The sequence below is a fragment of the Stegodyphus dumicola genome, chromosome 5 (assembly GCF_044657685.1).
Source record: "Stegodyphus dumicola isolate Sdum_Otavi_A_Nest chromosome 5, ASM4465768v1".
Taxonomy (NCBI): Eukaryota; Metazoa; Arthropoda; class Arachnida; order Araneae; family Eresidae; genus Stegodyphus; species Stegodyphus dumicola.
In genome coordinates, this window is record NC_140772.1 from 38946005 (window position 1) to 38966492 (window position 20488).

The following is a 20488-nucleotide window of genomic DNA, read 5'->3' on the forward strand; positions in this document are numbered from 1 at the left end:
TTATGAATTATTTTCATGTAATATTGAAGAATTAAGATTTAAAACTCATGAATTAAAAATGTTCTTTTCCATTAATAATGTTGTTAATAATTTTTTCTTTATTCTATAGGGCAAATTCTTTTTTTGCAACGATGGTTCAAAATTGTTCGAGAAGGACTGCCAGTAAGAAAATGATTTAAATTTTGTATAATGCATGAATGCTTTTCATGATTTTCAATTTGAAGGAAATGTAAATTAATATACTACGAAGTGGAAAAGAAGAAGAATTATTATTTAAAAGAAATTATAATATGGCTACTGACGCGCATTTGATTAGATTTTTAAAATGTTCAGTCAGTCAGTTGCTTGAATCATGATGTTACAACAGCAAATATCGGAAGAAAATAAAAAGAATGGGTTACTTTTTCATGTTTTCATATTATAGAGACTAACTAGGGTTTTTTTTAATTACATTTGTAACGTAATCATTTGTAACGTAAATAATAATTTGTAACGGATGAATCTTGTAATAATTTGTAACGTAATCATTTGTAACGTAGATAATAATTTGTAACGGATGAATCTTGTAATAATTTGTAACGTAATCATTTGTAACGTAAATAATAATTTGTAACGTAATAATTTGTAACGTTTTAATTCTTTACTATTTCATATCTTATATGGTTTTATTAAATTATAATTCAAATAACACCATTCTTTTGCATGTTGTAATATTTCCTGCCTTAATTTAGCGTGTAAAGTTTAGCTCTGTTGGTTATCGTCCAATGTTAAACCTTATGTAGACGTTAATCGACTTATCTCTAAGTCCAAAAATACCACAGACATTTAAGAAGGGTTTAAAAGATCCTTTGTTTAAAACTAAATGTGTTGAACAGGAGACACTCCAAGTGCTTACAACTCCGCCAGCATTTATGGCGAGAAACTCAAAGTAATAAATCAAATAGCTTAAATTTAAATAAACTAAGAGCCAAAAGCTACATAGAGCAGTTTAACGTGAAGTTGGCTCAGAAGTTCACTGGCGTAAATTTCAACTATCGACAATTATAATTGGAGGCCGAAGACAGAAACTCTTATCTAGAATAACAAACTTGGTGACGTGGGCACGCTTAAAAAAACACGCTCTTTCTTAACAATCCCAAACCCTCTCTTAAATACACGAAAACTAATTTGCATTCTGGCGCGAAAATAGAAAGACGAAGTGAGAGTATAAATTCAAAACAGAAAACAGCTGGGTACTGAAAAGAATCTCACTAGATGATTTAAAATTATAGAGCGAAAATGAGACATAAGTGGAAAGATCAAAATTATACGTGATTTATGTTGTATTTATCTTAGGATCTCTTTTTTAATTATTAAATCTTTTTAACTCAAACTGCTGTTCTGAAATAAAAAAAGAAGAGTTTTTACAAGAAGGAAAAACTGATACTTTTAATCTGTATATACCATATAATAATCTAAAAAAGCTTTTTATTCATATGCTGGTGAGAGTAACATTTGAGATACAAATATATTGCTCTCGAGAAAATTTATAGTAGTATACATCTTTTATTCATTCTAACAACGAGTAAAGACATAGAATGGAATTCTTTAAATAGCTTCCAAATATCCATTTTCTTTCGAAATTATACCAGAATATTTTATCAAAGTCTTAAGGAAAGACGACTTAAAATAAATATTTCATTTAATATTAGCCACATTTTGTATGAATATTATAACTGAATTAATATTTTATGTAAAATGCAAAATTTTGAAATTGTATAAAACGCAAGCAACTGAATCCTCGAATAATTATATTTCAGAGGAGAATATATCATCTATCAAGGTGGAGATATCACAAGACCAGTTGCGGAACTAAGAAAGTGGGACAAATATCCTTTTAATTTTGATGATGTGGCTAAAGCCATGCTCACACTGTTTACAGTATCAACGTTTGAAGGATGGCCACAGTAAGTACAATAAGTTGATTTTCTTCCATCAATAAAACTGGTGGTGATTTACTTAAAATTAGCCCCCTCCCATTTTGGGGTGGAGTTATAGTCAGGTATTAATTTCTAGAAGCATAAAATAATAAGTTTTTCTTCATTGTAGATTCTTACATATTTCTTTTAAGTGTAATGTTCTTACGTATTTAACGCCTTTACTTAATTGAAATAACGACAAAAAGAGATGTTCAAACTTTTTGCATAATTATCTGTAAGATACTGGGACTGAACTGTTCGACAAGGTTATATTCCTTTTAAATGCTAAATAAATGAAATAAACAGCACAGTAGAGTCATCCGACGTTCGCAGACATTTATCATCGCTCTGCCAACGACTGGATTCCTTTGAGTAGTTTAGCGCTGTAACGATCCGACTTATATGATATGATATGAGGGACGCAGCCCGACTCTCCTGCCAGACTTTACGTCGCCTTATGGCCTTTTTGCGATCCGACATTATAATTTTGCTGCAACAGAAGAAAATGCCATGAATCATGCCAACGGCCAACGACTAAGTGCTATTTAAATCACCAATCCATTTTATGGGCGTAGAGCTTGTTTAGATGATGCTTTGGTCTTTGTTCGCGATCCGCATATTTGTTGATTTCTTATAATCGCCGTTCTGTGTCCATTTTTTATCATGTTAAAGTCCGATAAAAATTATTTCCCATTTATGCGCAAGGAGACCAGAGCTTGCAACTCATACTGCCATGCACTCTTGGGCATGGCTTTCCTACTTTACGAATGGCATGAAGGAATCGGTCAGTAGTAATGTTTTAAAATAACTTGAGTTGTATCAAGCTTGTGAATCAACCCTAAATTTCAAAGATCATATTCAATATGTTACAAATAAGGCTAACGCTGCTTTCATTGCTCTCTACTCATTAATTGGAAGAAACTCTAAGTTAAACCTCCGTACCAAGAAAAATATCTACATCTCACTTATTCGCCCAATAATCCTCTATGCAGTTCCAGCCTGGGCTACTGCCCGAAAAATACACAGACAAAAATTAAATATTCTTCAAAACAAAATCTTACGTAGCATAGTGAACGCACCCTGGTTCGTGCGAAATTCTCAAATTCACAAAGACCTGGATATCAACCCAATTCACGACCAAATCCTAATTTCTGCACACAACTTCTTTGAAGATATGAGAAATTCTCCCTATGAAGCTATTAAATCGCTTACAGACTATGACCTACTATTGAGAACGTAGTGAAAAGACCTCGAACGGTCCACCACAATTCTTAAGTGGTGGTAGTGTATATAATGTTAAAAAAAATTTTACTATTCCTTTGCAGTTACTATTCAAGAAAGATGAACTTTGCAAAATTAGGACTTTATTTTTCATCGATGAATTCTTCGTTTTACTACTTATTTAACCAAGATTTTTGCTTTTACTTTTTATTTTTACTATTTTGTATCGTGTGTTTTAAAATCAAAGTTCGTGGTAACACCAAGTCCTTACTCTCACTCATTAGCCCTAGTGAGCTACATGACCTCATTTTCGCCTTTTACAGTTTCCTATTCATTTAATGATTATATCGCAAGTTTAGAAGATTTTCAAGTGTTTCAAAAGACATAGGACTCTTAAATTCACAAATAGATGTTGCTTTTACTATGTTCGAACTTTATTTATTGCCAAAAACTTCATTTTTCGAACTCTGACTCCTCGACCAATCTAAATGCCGGACGCTGATCACGTGTTTCTGCTCTTCTTGACTCACGTAGAAGCTTAGACTTTCATTTCGCTTCTCGCCACCATTTACGTATATAATCACCCATGCTATGCCATAATATGCAATTTAGCAAAACTTATTTTGTGAGTATCCTCATTTATTGATCTCGCCTTCGGGCGCGGTGTATTTTTAAATACACCTCTTAAATTTTTACCTTTATGGCCTATGGTAAAATGATAATATACTGGTAAGAGCTGCTAGTAGCTAAAGCCAGCAGTAAAGATATGATCCAAGGTATTGATTGGGACAGCTCATTTTCAAGTGTTAAACACTAGCAAGAAATTTCATACATCACCGACATATGGTGCGTTCATTGATTATACCTGTGCACATAAAATATTAATGTTTGGTGCCACGAGTGAGGCGAAATATTCTAATTTAAACTCATATAGTGCAAGAACTCACATTTGTGAATTCTGCATGCATAATTTTCTTGAGGTCTTGTTTAACAGCACAACGTAACGTCTGCTGATGGTCTTGTACCTAAGCTGATTGGTGGTGTAAGCTGGCATTACAGACATTACAAACACGAAAATAGATTAACGTTTATTGCCTGGCACCTGTGTTTCCTCTCTACCTTGCAGTGAGAAATTTCAGCAATTTTCTCTGACCTTGAATGATTATTAGTCTTACTGAAAGTTTATAAATCAATATACTACTACTTCTTTTCTTACTTTCTTTCTGGCTACTTCTTTTTCAAAAAGTGTACTTGGGGATGATAACTGCAAAACATTTTTTTTTCCTTTGCAGACTGCTCTATGTCGCCATTGACTCCCGCGAAGAGAATGAGGGGCCTTACTACAACTACAGACCCATGGTTGCCGTCTTCTTCATTATATATATCATCATCATCGCATTCTTCATGGTCAACATCTTCGTCGGTTTTGTCATCGTCACCTTTCAGAATGAGGGAGAACAGGAGTACAAAAATTGCGAGTTAGACAAAAATCAGGTACATGTGCACCGTAAAATATTTACAGCTAAATATTTCTTACTAAAAATCTGTTTTTTTATAACGAAACTTATAATTTTTATATTTTGACTGGATTTATAGTCATCCAATTTTATGTTTTCTTAATTAGAAACTCTATATAATAAACTACACTGGTGTGCAAAAATTAAGGACGAAGTCGAAAAATTAGCATATCAGCTGAACGAAGAGGCAGAGCGGACAGAAAGACCAATCAGGAGATTAAGTAAGGTGATGTACGGTAGCACATGCGCAGATATGCAGGTAGACGTAATGGGGGAGTGTCTGAGTAGTATAAAACATGTTGTCGGTGTAAGATCAGTATTTCTGGCAAAGAGATTGCAGGCCGCATAGCAGTTAAAATTACACCGAGTTGCTAGAAATGGCGAATAATCAATCTGTTAGACGACATCTGGATGCTTTTACCCGAGGTCGAATCATTGGGAAGTTGGAGGAAGGCCGCAGTGTGACAAATGTGGCTACAGAGTTCGAAATTGCTCACAGCATCGTTTCACGAATTTGGAGACAATTTCAAACTACAGGAACAGCTATCCGGGGGTTTAGTAGTGGTTGTCCACGAGGAACCACACCCGCAGATGACCGGTATATTGCCTTACAGGCCAGAAGAAACAGGCGGCAGAGAGCGGGAGAAATCGCTGGACACACGACACAGGCGACTGGACGACCGATATCGCGTTTTACCGTGGCCAGAAGACTGCACGGTGGTGGTCTGTTTGCACGACGCCCTGTACGGTGTGTACCTCTGACGCCCTGTACGGTGTGTACCTCTGACGCCCTGTACGGTGTGTACCTCTAACGCCTGCCCATCGGAGAAGCGTTCTCTGTGGTGCCGGGAACACCGGAATTGGAGAGACAATGAATGGGGACGAGTACTCTTTACAGATGAGAGCAGTCTTACTGAAGTTTGATTACATGTATTTGTATGTATTCATGTATCAGTCTGAGTAGCGATTCTCATCGCATACTCATCTGGAGAGAGCGGGGAAGCCGCAATCATCCCTCGAACATCATTGAAAGGGACAGGTATGGAGGTGGCGGTGTTCTCGTTTGGGGAGGCATCATGCTTGGTAGTCGTACAGACCATCACATCTTCGACGCAGGTTCAGTCAACGGGACCCGTTATTGTAACGAGATTCTTCTTCCATATGTGCGTCTTTTTAGAGGCGCTATGGGTCCGCATTCCTTTTCATGGACGACAATGCACCATGTCATCGCACAGTAGCTGCCGAACAGCTCTTAGAGAGGGAGGATATTGAACGTATGGATTGGCCGGCACGATCTCCGGATCTCAATCCCATCGAGCATGTATGGGATTTTCTAGGCAGACGCTTGGCAGCTCGTACCTTACCACCAGTAACGATTCCGGACCTTCGATTGGCGCTGCAAGACGAATGGGCAGCAATGCCTCAACTATTCATTGAGACCCTCATTCTCAGCATGGGCAGACGCTGTGAAACCTGCCTATCAGTCAGGGGAGATCATATCCCCTATTAAAGACCGGACATTTCTTGCTGGACACCCATCACAGAGATGTTTCGCCCTTCAGTCGCATTGCGCTCCATGCTACTTTTTCAATAAAGATTCTTTTTATCCCTCTGATTTCTCTTTTAGTAAGTGTTGCTTACATTACTCATGTCCTTACGTATTGGGGATCTTACGGTATCAAATGTGTTGATTTCGAAAGCTTTTGTACAAAGTTATATTGAAGAAACCGTCTCGTCCTTAATTTTTGCACACCAGTGTATATATTTCTATCACCAGTGTATATATGTCTATGTTTCATTTTTGCGTATTTTAAATTCAGCGAGTTTATAATTAAACAATTACGAAACTCTATTTGAAGGGAAAATTCTCCTCTCCACTTTTCTTTTGTCTATAATCCAAATAATACCATTTTCACCAGTCTGATGTTATGGGACGTAGCGACAAATGGGAGTACTAATCTATAATTCTGCAATATAATACCGCTGTCATATTGAGTCGGATTTGTGATCTGCGGGCTACTTTCTGTTCTCTGAAGGGAATTATCCTCTCAAAGGTCATTATTTTAATAATTTTGAAAAGATTTAAAAATCCGTAACCAGATTCATAAATAACATTGCATAAGATGAGTTGCGCGATGGAATTAAGCACGTGCGCGTGTCTAATAATGAAAGCTTCATTCAGACGGGGGCGTAAAGGGCATAAGTGGTTAAAGCCGAGCTCCGTTGCCAAGGCAACCAATCTGTACAACGTTACAAAATCTGGTTTAGGGCTCGTGGCATAGGGTTCAAAGTTTTCAACTTTACGCCGAGTTTGGGATAAGCGTCGACCAATCAGAGCGAAGCTAAAACGAAGCGGCGTTCTACAGAAGATTTCGCTGTCACAAAACAAGCGGAGCGAACGCGGGAAATCAATCGAGCAGGAGAACTGCGCGGGAAAGTTGTAAACACATCCACGCATGCGCAAATTTAATTCTCTCATTGGCCACGGCTTCCACCCCGTTCTCGAAAGTGTGAACGGAATTCCCGTATTTTATGCTCTTATGACTACGCCTCTATGCTCTTTACGCCGCCGTCTGAACACAGTCTTACTGAGATTGTATTTTGTTGTTTTGAAGTCAGAATGTTGTTTTCTCTAAATTTTGATTGTATTGACTAAGTCATAAACTTTGTAGACGCACTGTGTATACGCATAAATATATGCGATTAGTTAATTAAATATTATTCAGTTAAACAACATAATACGTTACGTCAAGGCATTTTTAGTAGTTAATGTTTTTTAGATTATGTAATGAGCCTTTTTCTCTTTGCAGAGGAATTGCATCGAATTCGCTCTAAAAGCAAAGCCCGTTCGACGATACATTCCCAAAGCAAGAATTCAGTATAAAATATGGTGGTTTGTGACGTCACAGTACTTTGAATACACAATATTTGTTTTCATCATGGTGAACACTCTGACGCTTGCTATGAAGGTGAGGTAGGAGTTATTAGGAATACTTTCAGTGAATTCAAACGTAATTCTTATATGTGCCTTTTTTTGTCTTCCAGTTCTATGAACAACCAAAACTTTATACGGATGTTTTGGATGTGCTAAATATCGTGTTTACTACTATATTCGCCCTGGAGTTCGTACTGAAGCTGATGGCATTCAAGTTTAAGGTGCGTATGATACGCCACGAAACTGCATTTATTGAAATTTATTAATTATTTGAATTGTAATTGTGTATTTTTCTCTTCTCAGAACTATTTTGGAGATGCATGGAATGTGTTTGATTTCATCATTGTTCTTGGTAGTTTTATTGACATCATTTACGGTGAAGTTAATGTGAGTATAATATATAAATACCATTTTTCATTTTTTAATATTCATGTATTTGTATGTAAAATTTACATACTACATATGTAGGTAGTAGTGCTTGTCTTTCTGCTCAGTCCATGTATTTAAAATTGTAAACTTCTGTCTAAAAATTAATACGGTATATTTAAAATAATCACATATACTTAATACTTGCATAAACCATAAAAGTGCAAAAGTAAACATTAAAACACAGCTTCACTTCCACGCGACATCACTCAGTTTATAGCTGAACTGATTTATGATAAGAATTCAGCACTCTGAAACTCGCCACGGCGACGTTAAGCAACAGATATGTAGAAACCCTATATGCAAGTTACCGCTAACATTTCTTTTCTGCTTGTCACTGCTGCCAATGCCAAGCTCCCCAAAAGTCATGAAAATCATCTGGAATAAAAATTAAATAATTTTTAAATTTACATTTTAAAAATAAATTACGTGAACAGATATACTAGCAAATTCAAAGATTCTTTTACAAGTTCCGGATTCCATAGGTTTCATTTCCTGCTAAAAGATCATCATTGTTTTAGGGTAATAATACGTCTTCATTTCTCAGACGACGGAAAACAGTATTTATAAAACGTTGAAACCAGAGACATGCCCGGATATTTTTTCACCTTAAGCAATTGCCAGTCTTATCAACCAGCTTTTCTTTTCACATTATGTACGTATATTTTAAGCTAAATTTGCATACTTCTAAAAAATATTTTCATAAGTATTCTGCCGCTGATAATAGAGTTTGTCTTATGTTTATTTAATTCAAAGTCGAAATGCATATAAATGCTATCTGTTTAAGGAAAGGAAAGGAGGTTTTAGAGGAGAACTTTCTAGGGTAACTGAAAGAAAGTCGTCCACGAAGGCATCCCTTCCCTTAGGCAGATAGCCCTCGAATGCTTTATCGTAATCAAACAGTAAAATAGCCGAAAATATACAGCAAAATTGCTCCAAAACTCAAAAATAGAAACTCGAATTAGAAATATTCTCATTGATGTTTGTGTTTGTTTTTTACAGCCGAATTCTGGTATTATCAGCATCAATTTTTTTCGTCTTTTCCGTGTCATGCGACTTGTAAAGCTGTTGAGCAGAGGTGAAGGTATACGAACCTTGCTGTGGACATTCATCAAATCATTTCAAGTAAGAAAACCATTTATCCTCTTTACTGAAGAGCCAAAGCATTATGATCACCTACTCAATAACATTATATCACCTACTCAATAACGCGTTGCGCGACCTTTGGCCTGCAAAGCAGTTGCAACTCGCCTTGGCATGGATACCAGAAGTATATACTTGGTAGATGACTGGAGACAGGTTGTACCAAATCTCTAAGCGGTAAAGCAAAGTCGGGATATTCCTACATGGTAGCGTTTAAACTCTGAGCTGTCACTCCATGACATCCTAAATGTACTCTGTTGCGTTAAGAACCGGCGCGTTAGGTGGCCAAGACATTAATTAGATTTCATTCTTATTCTCTTCGAACCACGCCAACACATTTCGATCCTTTTGACATGGAACGTTATCCTGCTAGAAGATTCCATTTCCAGATGAGAAACACATGTAAGCGTGTAACTGATCCAGTTAGGTTCAGATAATCTGCAGCTTTCATTGTATGCTTGTTCTACCATAGCTGAGGATCCCTGAGCCGCCCATGAGAACATCCGCCAAAGCATAATACCGCCACCACCAGCCTGTGTATGATCTGCCGTACGGAGGGGGAACAACTGTTCGCCTGGAAGACAGCGTACTCTGATACGACCATCGACGTAATGAAGGAGAAATCGTGATTCATCCGACCAGGCAATTGTCTTCCACTTATCCATATTCCAGGCTCGATAGGCCCACTGTAGGCGTAGTTGACAATGACGTTGGGTCAACAGATGTACAACAGGGGGACATCTTCTGCATAGTCCCATATCCAACAGTGTGGTCTGAACTTGTGTGTTCCGAAACGTTTGCACTTGGACTACGGCAGAAGGTGAACAACCTACCAGTCTGGCAATTTCGGAGATACTCTTTCCGATTCCTCTGGCCATTACAAACTGCACTCTATCAAACTCGCTTAGATCAGCAGCCTTTCCCATCACTCACAAACGTAAGTGCAAGAATGTCTCCTTACATTCTCCCGCAGTAGTTAAACACCATTCCTACTTAAGCACGTGCCATCCACGTCATCCAGACGAGTTCATTGAAAAATGTGGGGATGGTCACAATGTTTTGGCTTCTCAGTTTATATTTTTGTTACACATCAAATAAGCCATATTTATCCATGTTTTTAATTTTTAAATTTATTCACATGTAAAAATTGGTTGTTAACACGTTTGCTGCCGAGCGACCTACGATATAACTCGTTGTTAGCAGCGAACATGTTAATGCTTAAAATAATCATCTGCACTGCGACCATCCAAAATGCAGTAACATGAAGAAAGCGTGCAACATGCTTAATAATCTAGAACCATGTACAAACCTCGATAGTATATAGAAAGGATTAGTATTAGAACGCATATGCAAATCATATGCATTAGTAACGCTACCTAAAAGTATTGAAAAAGGAAGGAAGTTTAGACCATTTCAAGTACAAGTTGGGTGTTTTGGGGCTGTTATTTTGGGTAGAAAGCTTCAGTATGCGTAGCCGAAAAGAAATAAAAATCCTTCGCGCAAACTTGAAAGCAAAATAGGTTTTATAGAAACTTCGAATCATCCTCCCGTAAAATCGGTGCTCGTTTTGGGCGAAATGAAACCACAATGTTGCAAATATACATAGAATGGATGGGTGATAGAGCAACAAATCGACAGACGGAAACGCTTGCATCTATCTGGAGCACATAACGAGAAGACAGGTAACCTAGGTATATCAGTAACGAACTGCACAGCAACATCAAGAACTCCAGTATGTTGCACAGCAACTTATGTCAACGCACATCATTCTACGTTGTCTACAGAGGTGAAATCTTTTCAAGACGTCCATAGTTGTGATACTCGTTGTCTATGCAACCGATAAGCTGCAGCGATAGTGCGTTGAATGGTACACATAGACAAATAAAACCTACCACATTGCTTTAGCAACATATGAAAACTGAAAGAACTAACATATCCCGAGCGCGCATCCAAAGCTTTCTTTCAACGCCGAGGAGAGTTGTAGCAGTTTCTGCCAGCCAAGACAGCTACACAAAATATTGATTTCTTCTTGTTCCATAAGTCGAACGAGACTGTAATTTGAATAAATTCACTCTTAAGCTTCATATTATCCACTAAATTCGGCTTGATATCTCTTGTTCTTCTTAACATTGCATTTTGGATGGCTAGCAGTGTATTTTAATGCCTAACTCATTACAAATGTGAGCTCTTCAGATAACGTGAAATCTAAATTCCATGTATGGCTTGACAAATCATTTATATAATTATTTTTGGTGATTGTCCCTTATTCTTCATCTCTCTTCCAGGCTCTACCCTATGTTGCTCTTTTAATAGCTATGCTCTTCTTCATTTACGCAGTTATCGGTATGCAGGTCAGTAGTATTTCCGTTTTCTTATATTATGCACTTATATTTCCTTATTATATTCTGTATATAATATATAGCAGAACTAAACTATAATATTTTTAAGGCAATGAAGTTAATGTCATTTAATCCTTCCTTCGCTTTCTTTATATTTGGAAAAAACTAAATGACAGAAAAAGTGTTAATATCAGTTAAGTTCATGATTCTGTTGTTTATAATAAATTTAGTGTGAGAACTAATTTTTTATTTGTTGAATGAACTTCCCTTCTTTTAAAATTTAATACATTTCTTAAAAACATATCAGAAATTCATACTAATAAAGCACGTAATATTTTTATAGCTATCTGTCAGATCCTTATTAGACATCAGACTTTTATTTTAAGGCTACTTTGAAGATTTCTGCCTTGGTAAACCCTAGCGACTCCGCATCAATATGAATTTGTTTCCTTGCAGAGCCATGACTAGGTATTTTTTCCCTTGAGGCAAAAATGTAGATACACTCTCCATTGTAATCGAAGTAAATATCTCTACATATAATAAAAGAAAGAGTCTGTCTGTGTGTGTGTGTCTTTCGTTGGCACTGCGCGTAAGCTAATAGACCCACGGCTACGAAATTTGGTACATAGGTGCATCTAGACAAGAGCCAGTACACCTCGAAGCGATTTTTTCGAAATTCGAATTCGAATTTTTTTCATTTTATGTTCTGTGATGAAATCGCGTGCTTTTGAAACATAATGGGCTATAGGAAAGCGAGATTTTACTCTACGCATTCCATTTTCACATCGTCATGAAACAAAGGCACTTAGATACTTTACGAACTTAAAATAAATTTCGTGTTTCAATAAATCGATTGAAAACGAATTTATTTAACATATGAGTGAGCTTAACACCTTCTCAAAGGGATTTTTTCTAAAACAGTTTATTTTTAAAAATGTACAGTTTATTTTTCTTTGACTTTTGGACCCGTTAAACTTTCATCCTTGCGACTGCTTTTATAAAAAATTTTTGGAAAAATGATGATAGTTTGTATTTTTAAAAGTTTTTTAAATGAAGCTTCCAAGTACACTTCTCACATCTTTAAAAATGTGAATTTGGCAACAATTTTCCTTTCTTATTGTTGATAGATTTTTGATGAATTCGCATCATTTTGAATAGTTTCATTCTTTTAGAAATATTGGTTTGGCAACAATTTTTCATCGTATTTCTTATGTCACTGTTTTTAAGAGATTGGCATATTTAAGAGATTGTCGTTTTATATATATATATATAATACATTTTTATATTTAATAAATAAAGGTAACACACAAAACGTTAGAAAAACGCCCCTTTGGACGTAATTTAAAATCTGAAACCTTTCAGATTTAAAAAAGATTTTTTGGATGAAGTTGTTTTTTAGAGTAAAATTCTGCGCAGTTTTTAAATTTAACGTTTGATGTACCCTTCAGGCATTTTTCCTGTACATTTAAAAGCCAGACGAAGGCTGGCAGCCTAGCTGCTAGTATCTGTATAATTTTCTATTCAACAAAGGTCATTTTCTAAATCATGCTGTAACTCTTATATTTTAATATACCTTTATAGACTCATAGAAAAGTACATGTAAATTATTTATAAATATAAAAGTACCTTTCTGATAAACAGCAAATAACTTTCAAATAGTATAAATAGTAAATGATAAATATAAAAAGTACTCGATTAATATAAGCTCATTTTTAATTTAGTAGTTCTTGTTTTGAATGAAGTAAAATTGACAATAATTGTTTGCAAAATCGACATGATTATTTAATTCATGTTCTATAGAAAAAATAGTAATATTTGAATGTTTTCTTTTAATAGCCATGAGAAAATTTTGCACAACTTTATTATTATTTTTTTAAGTTTGTGTGGAGCTCGCTTTTAAAATAATAGTATCCCTTTGAATGTATCATTTTAAAATGGTGCTTCTCTATACGTATTGATATTGAAAGCTAAAAACCATAATTTAGTTTTTAATATAAAATATTTAATATAACATTTTGCAGCCAATTTGCGCCTCTTCTAAGCTTTTCCCTGAAGCAAATGCCTTATTTTCTTTCTACTGAGTTTTTAATTCGCTGAATGTTGCAAACATGACTTTCGATTGAAAGACAAAACAAGGAAGATGTCTTTCAGAGCATTCTTCTTTTAAATAGTTTACCTCAAAATAATTTTCCTGTTTTTATAGGTTTTTGGAAAAATTGCTTTGGACGACAAAACGGAGATTCATCGCAACAACAATTTCCAGACTTTTCCTCAAGCAGTTTTAGTGCTATTTAGGTAAGTTTCATTTATTTATGCATTCCTTCAGGGCAGAAGCGTCGTTTCTAATGCACAGGATGTTCTTTAACTCGTGTATTTTAGGAAATTTTATTGTCTATTCAATGATGCACTTATTTACAAAGCACGAATCTACATTATGTTGCCATGCCAGTAACACGCTGTCGATGATGGTAGGAGAATATGATATTTTCAAACCTTAAGTAGGCCTAGCAGATGTAATCTTGCAGGTTTTGTAAATTTTCTGTACATAGGAAAAGTAATTTGAATAATCGTCTAATAAATGTGGCAGATCTGAGCTGTTTATAAGGCAATTAAAACACCTTCATTTTTCTAGGCTTAGTTTTGAAATTGGCGTTTAATTTCTATGATGTGGGACTTGGGACATTCTTAAAATGTTCATATATGAAATATGTTCCAAAAAATGGGTAGCTAGATGTAGGCTGACATACCAGATAACCGCGGAGCAAAAACGTACACTGCATCGCATAAACCGGATGAGGGTTAAGCATAACGAAGGAAAATAGCAGAAAATATATGACAAACATGTTAAACTTACATCATTAACTTTGCCTGTGTAAAACGATAGGCTCACTTATAATAGAGTTCAATGTATTTCGCTATATTTGTGCTAAGAATATTTCTCTGGTGGTCCTCTTGCATTTTGTCATAGAACTTCTTCCCTTGCATAATACAGTTTTGCATCACAGTTTAATCTAACTTTCATCGTCCTAATTTTTAACTCGAATTTCTCTATTACCCATACATTTTTCATAATATAAAATATTCTTTCAGCATTTCAAAAACATGCCAAAAACATTATTTCTGTTATGTATCAGGAAAACGTATCAAACACAGGAATGTTTTCTCTCTCTATTCTACGAATAATCTAGCTTTAAATCGCTTTTAAATGCCTATTTTCCAAAGGCGATGAAAATTGCCAATTTTTTGAACGGATATAGTATGAAATTAGAAAACAAAAATTGCTCGTTTTGCTCAAAAATACCAATTGAAAATATTAATGATGCATATGTCTGGGAAGTTTGCACTTAGAACTATAGGACATTTAACTTCTTCAAAACCATAGTGAATGTCATTTGCCTGTTGTAGGAGGACCATACAAAATGGTAAATTTTATCATCCTAACTAATAATAGTGAAAATATTTCATAAACTTCTTTCTCTTGTTTTGAGGTAATTAGTAACTGAAACGTTTATTTGTAATTAATATTTATAGAAATAAAAGCTACAATCTTCATTTTGTATGCATGATAATTTTATGTCTTTGTTAGGAAGAATTTTCAATGAAAGCTTTAACATTTTTGGAATAAAAACTGGTTAGATGTTGATGCTTACAGTTCTAAAATAAGTGTTAACTGTTCAAACTATCGAGATATGAAAATTATCGGTCGGTAAGATATCAAGAATAGAGGTAAAAATTTTACCGTTTCAGAAGATATACTTTCTTCTCCTAATACAAAAAATGGATTATTTTTATTAAATGAAGGGAATCTACTCATCACACAAAAAAAGAATTTTTTGTAATAATAATATATTTTTAATTCGCTACACATATTACTAACTAATATACATAATACACGGAGGAAAAATTATCGATTTCATTTTTCATTAGATCATCCATTTCTAGTTCTATAAAGGTTCTGATATTTTGAGGTGACGCGCATGCATAAATCAGGTGATGGGAATCTTTTGGCAAGAGTCTGAACAGTAAGAAAATTTTCGAGAAATTTTCCAAATAAAGATTTCTTAAAAACGCTCAAAATGTTGTTTCTTTATTAGCCAGATTCCTTAACTTCTTAAACAATTAAAGCACTAGAAACATCATAGTTATAAACTAAATGATAATTTTGTCTCCTGCCTAATTTAGCCCCTTCCCTTGTAATAAAATCCTTATCTGAAGGAAAAGCTGGTTAGCCTAAATTCCAATCAGTCTTAGGCTAAGAAGCCGTCTAGTTTGTCAGATCCTTGAACGCTGAAGGTTTAATCGGGTTTAAAGTCCAACACAAGGACAGCCTGCATGGGAGTTTCGTAGTTTCCTCTAAGTGTAACATGAATAGGAGATAGATTTCTTTTAAAGTCCACCATAAGCGCATCCCTTCTCAGTCCATTTCATCTTAAATTAATTGAATCTGTTTTAAATTAGCTGGGAATCGGTCATAGTTTCTCTTCTTCCGTGCTCTTTAGGAACACTGAACTAAGGCCGAATGCTTGTATGGATATTGTTGTTTATAAAAGGAAGTAAAACGTTTTTCTAGATAAACGCCATTTAATTCAGGTATACTAGATCCGTTGTTTCGAGTACGATGTATGTTTATTTATGTGCGCGAAATAAAGGCATACATTCTTAACACTTCAGATTTTATCTCTTAAAGAATACTATCACTGATCTTATATTAGTGTAACTCGCATAAAAAATTTTCGCATAACCTTTTGCGTTTCACGTGCTCTTAGTACGTCCAGCTGACAATTGGAATATCTGTAGTTCAAATCCTGGCGAAAGCACAATGGTTCTCTTAAGTTTTCTGCCCAAACAATTCCTAATAATCTCCAGCACTCAATCCAGAAAATGATAAAAAAAATCAAAAGTAGACTGCAACACGAAAATCACTTCCCTATCTTTCTTGCTTCTTTGTTTTTGTATTTAATTACCTAGGGTATTTCAAAAAAGTACATGCAACTTCGTTTGTCAAGATTGTCGTGGCCAATGACTGTAGGTTTTCTTCATCCTTTATTTAGCGTCAGTTATCAAATAAACTTGTATTTTTTATACGTTTTATTTACAGTAATGCAACACAGTAAGTATATTTTACATATATTTCTCACAAATATCTTCTCCGCGTGATCCATTTTTGCTGTTTTCTCTGCATCTCGCTAGCTCTGGCGTCCTCGCTGTTAATAGCGAACGCCAGTGCCTAACAAAGATAAATAAGGATAGTAGAGGTATTTTTATTATCCTGAAACTACAAAAGTAAAGTATGAAGGTTCAGTACATATTATGTACATTATTAATTTATTGTGAGCATTGTGTTTGCTGTTGTAGTACATTAATTATAAAGTGACTTTTCTCACTTCAGGTCGGCAACAGGAGAGGCGTGGCAAGACATTATGATGGCCTGCGTGAACGATGAAAATGTGAAATGCGACATGCGTTCTGATGACAAAGATAAACTGTGTGGCACTGACATTGCCATACCATACTTCGTTTCCTTCTACATTCTTTGTTCTTTCTTGGTGAGATATCTGTATAGTATGTCAAATTTCGTTAAATATTTAATAGAACTAACATGATGCTGTTGTCTACAATCGCTATTTTCTTCACAGTAGATTTTGTTGTATGCAATGTCATGCGTATGCTCGAGGTAATAATTGTTAGAATAAACATAATTTTTAATGCCCAGGTTGCTAAAAATTATTCAATTTTGTCATCAAGACATTTCTTTTATGTTATTAAATATTCAGGAAGCCCTAATAAAAATTATTGCCTGCCTTACTACTGCCCAGATGATGACAAAGGTAAACTGATGACAAAGATAAAACTGTGTGGCACTGACATTGCCATATACCATACTTCGTTTCCTTCTGCATTCTTTTTTCTTTCCTGGTGAGATATCTGTTGATGAGATATTCTTTCCTGGTGAGATTTTGTTGTATGCAATGTCATGTGTATGCTCGAAGTAATAATTGTTAGAATAAACATAATTTTTAATGCCCAGGTTGCTAAAAATTATTCAATTTCGTCATCAAGACATTTCTTTTACGTTATTAAATATTCAGGAGACCCTAATAAAGATTATTGCCTGCCTTACTACTGCCCAGATGAGATAGTGGTTAATGACGCTGCCTGCCGTGCCAAACGGGGCTTGTTCGAATACAGGAGAAGGCATGGATATTTGTAAGTGTGTAGAGGCAGCTCAGCAAGATGGGCACTCAAAACGCACGCCAAACACGGCCTTTGGTTAGGTTGGTGGTAGAAGACAGGAGTGGGAGACCTTTCAGACCGACGTCCGGGGTGTTCTTTCTCGAGATTCCGTATTGGAACGAAAGCTTAACTGTTTGTTACGTAGTGAAATGCTTCAATCACCAGTGGTACTACGAAGGTGCTTTCCTAGCTCCTACTTGTATGCTGTATTATTTATTATCTTAGAATTAACAAAATTTTTGAAAGAGCTTCTTATTAATGGAAAAGGCAATTAAAATTGTCTGAATAATAGCCTTTTGTTCCCCGATTAATCAGCAAATAGCTATATAACAATGCAATTTAAAATTAGGGAAAAAAGTTTTACATTGATATAAATTTGAATAACTCAAACGGATGCCAATCCAAAGTTGCTTTTTGGCTTAGTTTTTAATTTTACATTCGCATGCTTCCCTTAAAATTACATATAAATTACTTTTTGCAAAATTCATATGTAATCTAATACTAAATAATCTATAAGAATAGCCTGGATTAGCCGTTTCGGAGCAGACTATATAATTTTATTTCTACGTACATTCATTTCTTAATATGCAAATGCCAGTTCTTTATGGTTTTCGATTATAGTGTGATCATAATTTCTTTCGCTTGTTCTTTGAGAGAGAGAAACAGCTGGTAAGCAGCACGTATTCATCTTGAGCTCAGTCACCTCAAGATGAATAAATGCTGCTTATCAGCTGTTTTTTTTTTTTTTTTTTTAAGAAAATATTTTGTATTAAAATGGATCTTGTGTGATATCAATAGGCCAAAAGACTCAAAAGATTCTATTTGCGGAAATAGTAGATTAGCATTAATGTTCATATTTTCTGTGTGAAATTCTGGATCGCAGAGAAGTAATCTGACCAAAAAGAAAGTTGTGAAAAGTAAACTGAAGAAAAATATACACAAAATTTCAAAAAGATCTTCAATATTTAAAAAAAATTACTTTTTGAGCAATTTGGAAACAAAATGCTCGGTGAAATAGAATCATCTTTTTGTTTATAACCCTGCTGTTCCAAAATTTTCTCATGATATCATAATTATGTAACTTAATAAGAGTCGCCGTACATAAGAGCTATACTTCAGTAGGAAGTAGGAGATACAAAACGGTACTGAACTAGACCCGGTAGGAAAACTGTTATTATTCAATGGTTTTTCACTACGTGAACATCGTTCATGGCCGTTAATGAATGTTCAAGCTCAAACGTATGACAAGAAGGCTGCAAAGTCTGATGGTATTTCAGAAGGAGAGCATTTATATTAAAGATGGTAATCATAGACTAAAATGAACAGATAAATTGTAAAAAATTTTGATGTGAATAAAGTTAACGAAATCAAATAATTGTCGTAAAATTTAAGTATTTACCGACTTTACATAACTAGTTAATCTTTTACTGTGTAAAAATATTTTATCAGAAAGAAGAAACTAATTTATAAATTGCAAAACGCATTGCTACAAAAACTTCTTAGTTATTCCCTCCCTTTTTTTTTTATTTATTTCTGGCTCAGAGATTTGATCAAATCTCTGAGCCAGAATGTATACATTTCTGGTATAGCAAACAATGAAGTTTCTTATCTTTACAGATCATCAACTTATTCGTGGCCGTCATCATGGATAATTTCGACTACTTGACGCGAGACTGGTCTATTTTAGGTCCTCATCATCTGGATGAATTTGTTAGGCTGTGGTCTGAATACGATCCTGATGCCAAGTAAGATTTTATTTTTTACATTAAAAGTGTTTTAGAGTTGAATGTTTTTGTAATGATACGATGCGTCACGATATATTAAAAAAAACATATTGTTGTATTAACGGATCCACGAAAAAGCACTTCTTTGCCTTTCATATCACAATAGATTACTGCTTGTTAATATAAAAATGTGACTCGTTTAAAAATGTCTTCTTAAAAATGAGTATTCTGTTTACAAACGTTTTCATCATTTATGATGAGGAGGTAATAATTAAGTGAGAGCGTTGGACAACTGAAGATCTCTTAGCAATCCCCAGAAGTCAACGGTGGGAACTTGTTGCCTAGTTCCGGCTCCTGACTGGACACGACTGCTTGGCAAAGCACCTCCACTGCACTGGAATCTTTTCGAACCCTGGTTGCCATCTCTGTAATGCAGCAGATCCAATGAACAGAGACCGCATCTGTCAATGTGCATCACTTCTTGGCGATTCTGAAACAGAACTTTATGGGCATCCTAGAGAACTTTTGAGGCAATGACTTCACCCACTTTTATGCACACCTTTTATTTTTTTGTTTGTACTTTTGTATTTGCCTTTTCATTAGAAATGAAAATAATTGTTTTAACATTGTTCTGCTATGATCATGCGTCATTTCCGGAACTTTTCTCTTTGATTCCGTTCTCCGGACATTAGACTGAATGAAATGAAGTTCGTGAAAACAAAAATAACAAACTTAGCTCACCTGATGTTCATGTGTCCTGAAGCGCAGATTAAATCTTCGAAATAAAATCTTATAAGGCATTTCTCACGCTGCGCGCATATTGCAGAGGTTCGATTCCCGGCGAATTCGTTGCTTATTTTTCATCACGCTTGCTTCCAAAAAATAACCTAATACCTCTACATAGTGAGGACGTTTTCGTCATTTATCCGTTAGTAAGAGGAATGCGTATTTACCACACAAATCACATTTATTGAAATTTTGACTAAAATAA

The 20488-nt window shown here is 35.1% G+C and overlaps 1 protein-coding gene across 3 annotated transcripts in view; it reads left to right on the forward strand.

Annotated features, from left to right (window-relative positions):
- Positions 1–20488, forward strand: part of Ca-alpha1D (Ca[2+]-channel protein alpha[[1]] subunit D) — a 275473-nt gene that overhangs the window by 193241 nt on the left and 61744 nt on the right. For all 3 annotated transcript variants that reach the window (XM_085816586.1, XM_085816587.1, XM_085816588.1), the window contains exons 26-36: positions 110–162; positions 1800–1946; positions 4472–4673; positions 7507–7665; positions 7742–7852; positions 7935–8018; positions 9060–9182; positions 11486–11551; positions 13743–13834; positions 16929–17085; positions 19391–19518. In XM_085816586.1, the coding sequence (XP_085672712.1) occupies positions 110–162; positions 1800–1946; positions 4472–4673; positions 7507–7665; positions 7742–7852; positions 7935–8018; positions 9060–9182; positions 11486–11551; positions 13743–13834; positions 16929–17085; positions 19391–19518 (1322 nt within the window). The remainder of the gene's footprint in view (positions 1–109; positions 163–1799; positions 1947–4471; positions 4674–7506; positions 7666–7741; positions 7853–7934; positions 8019–9059; positions 9183–11485; positions 11552–13742; positions 13835–16928; positions 17086–19390; positions 19519–20488) is intronic.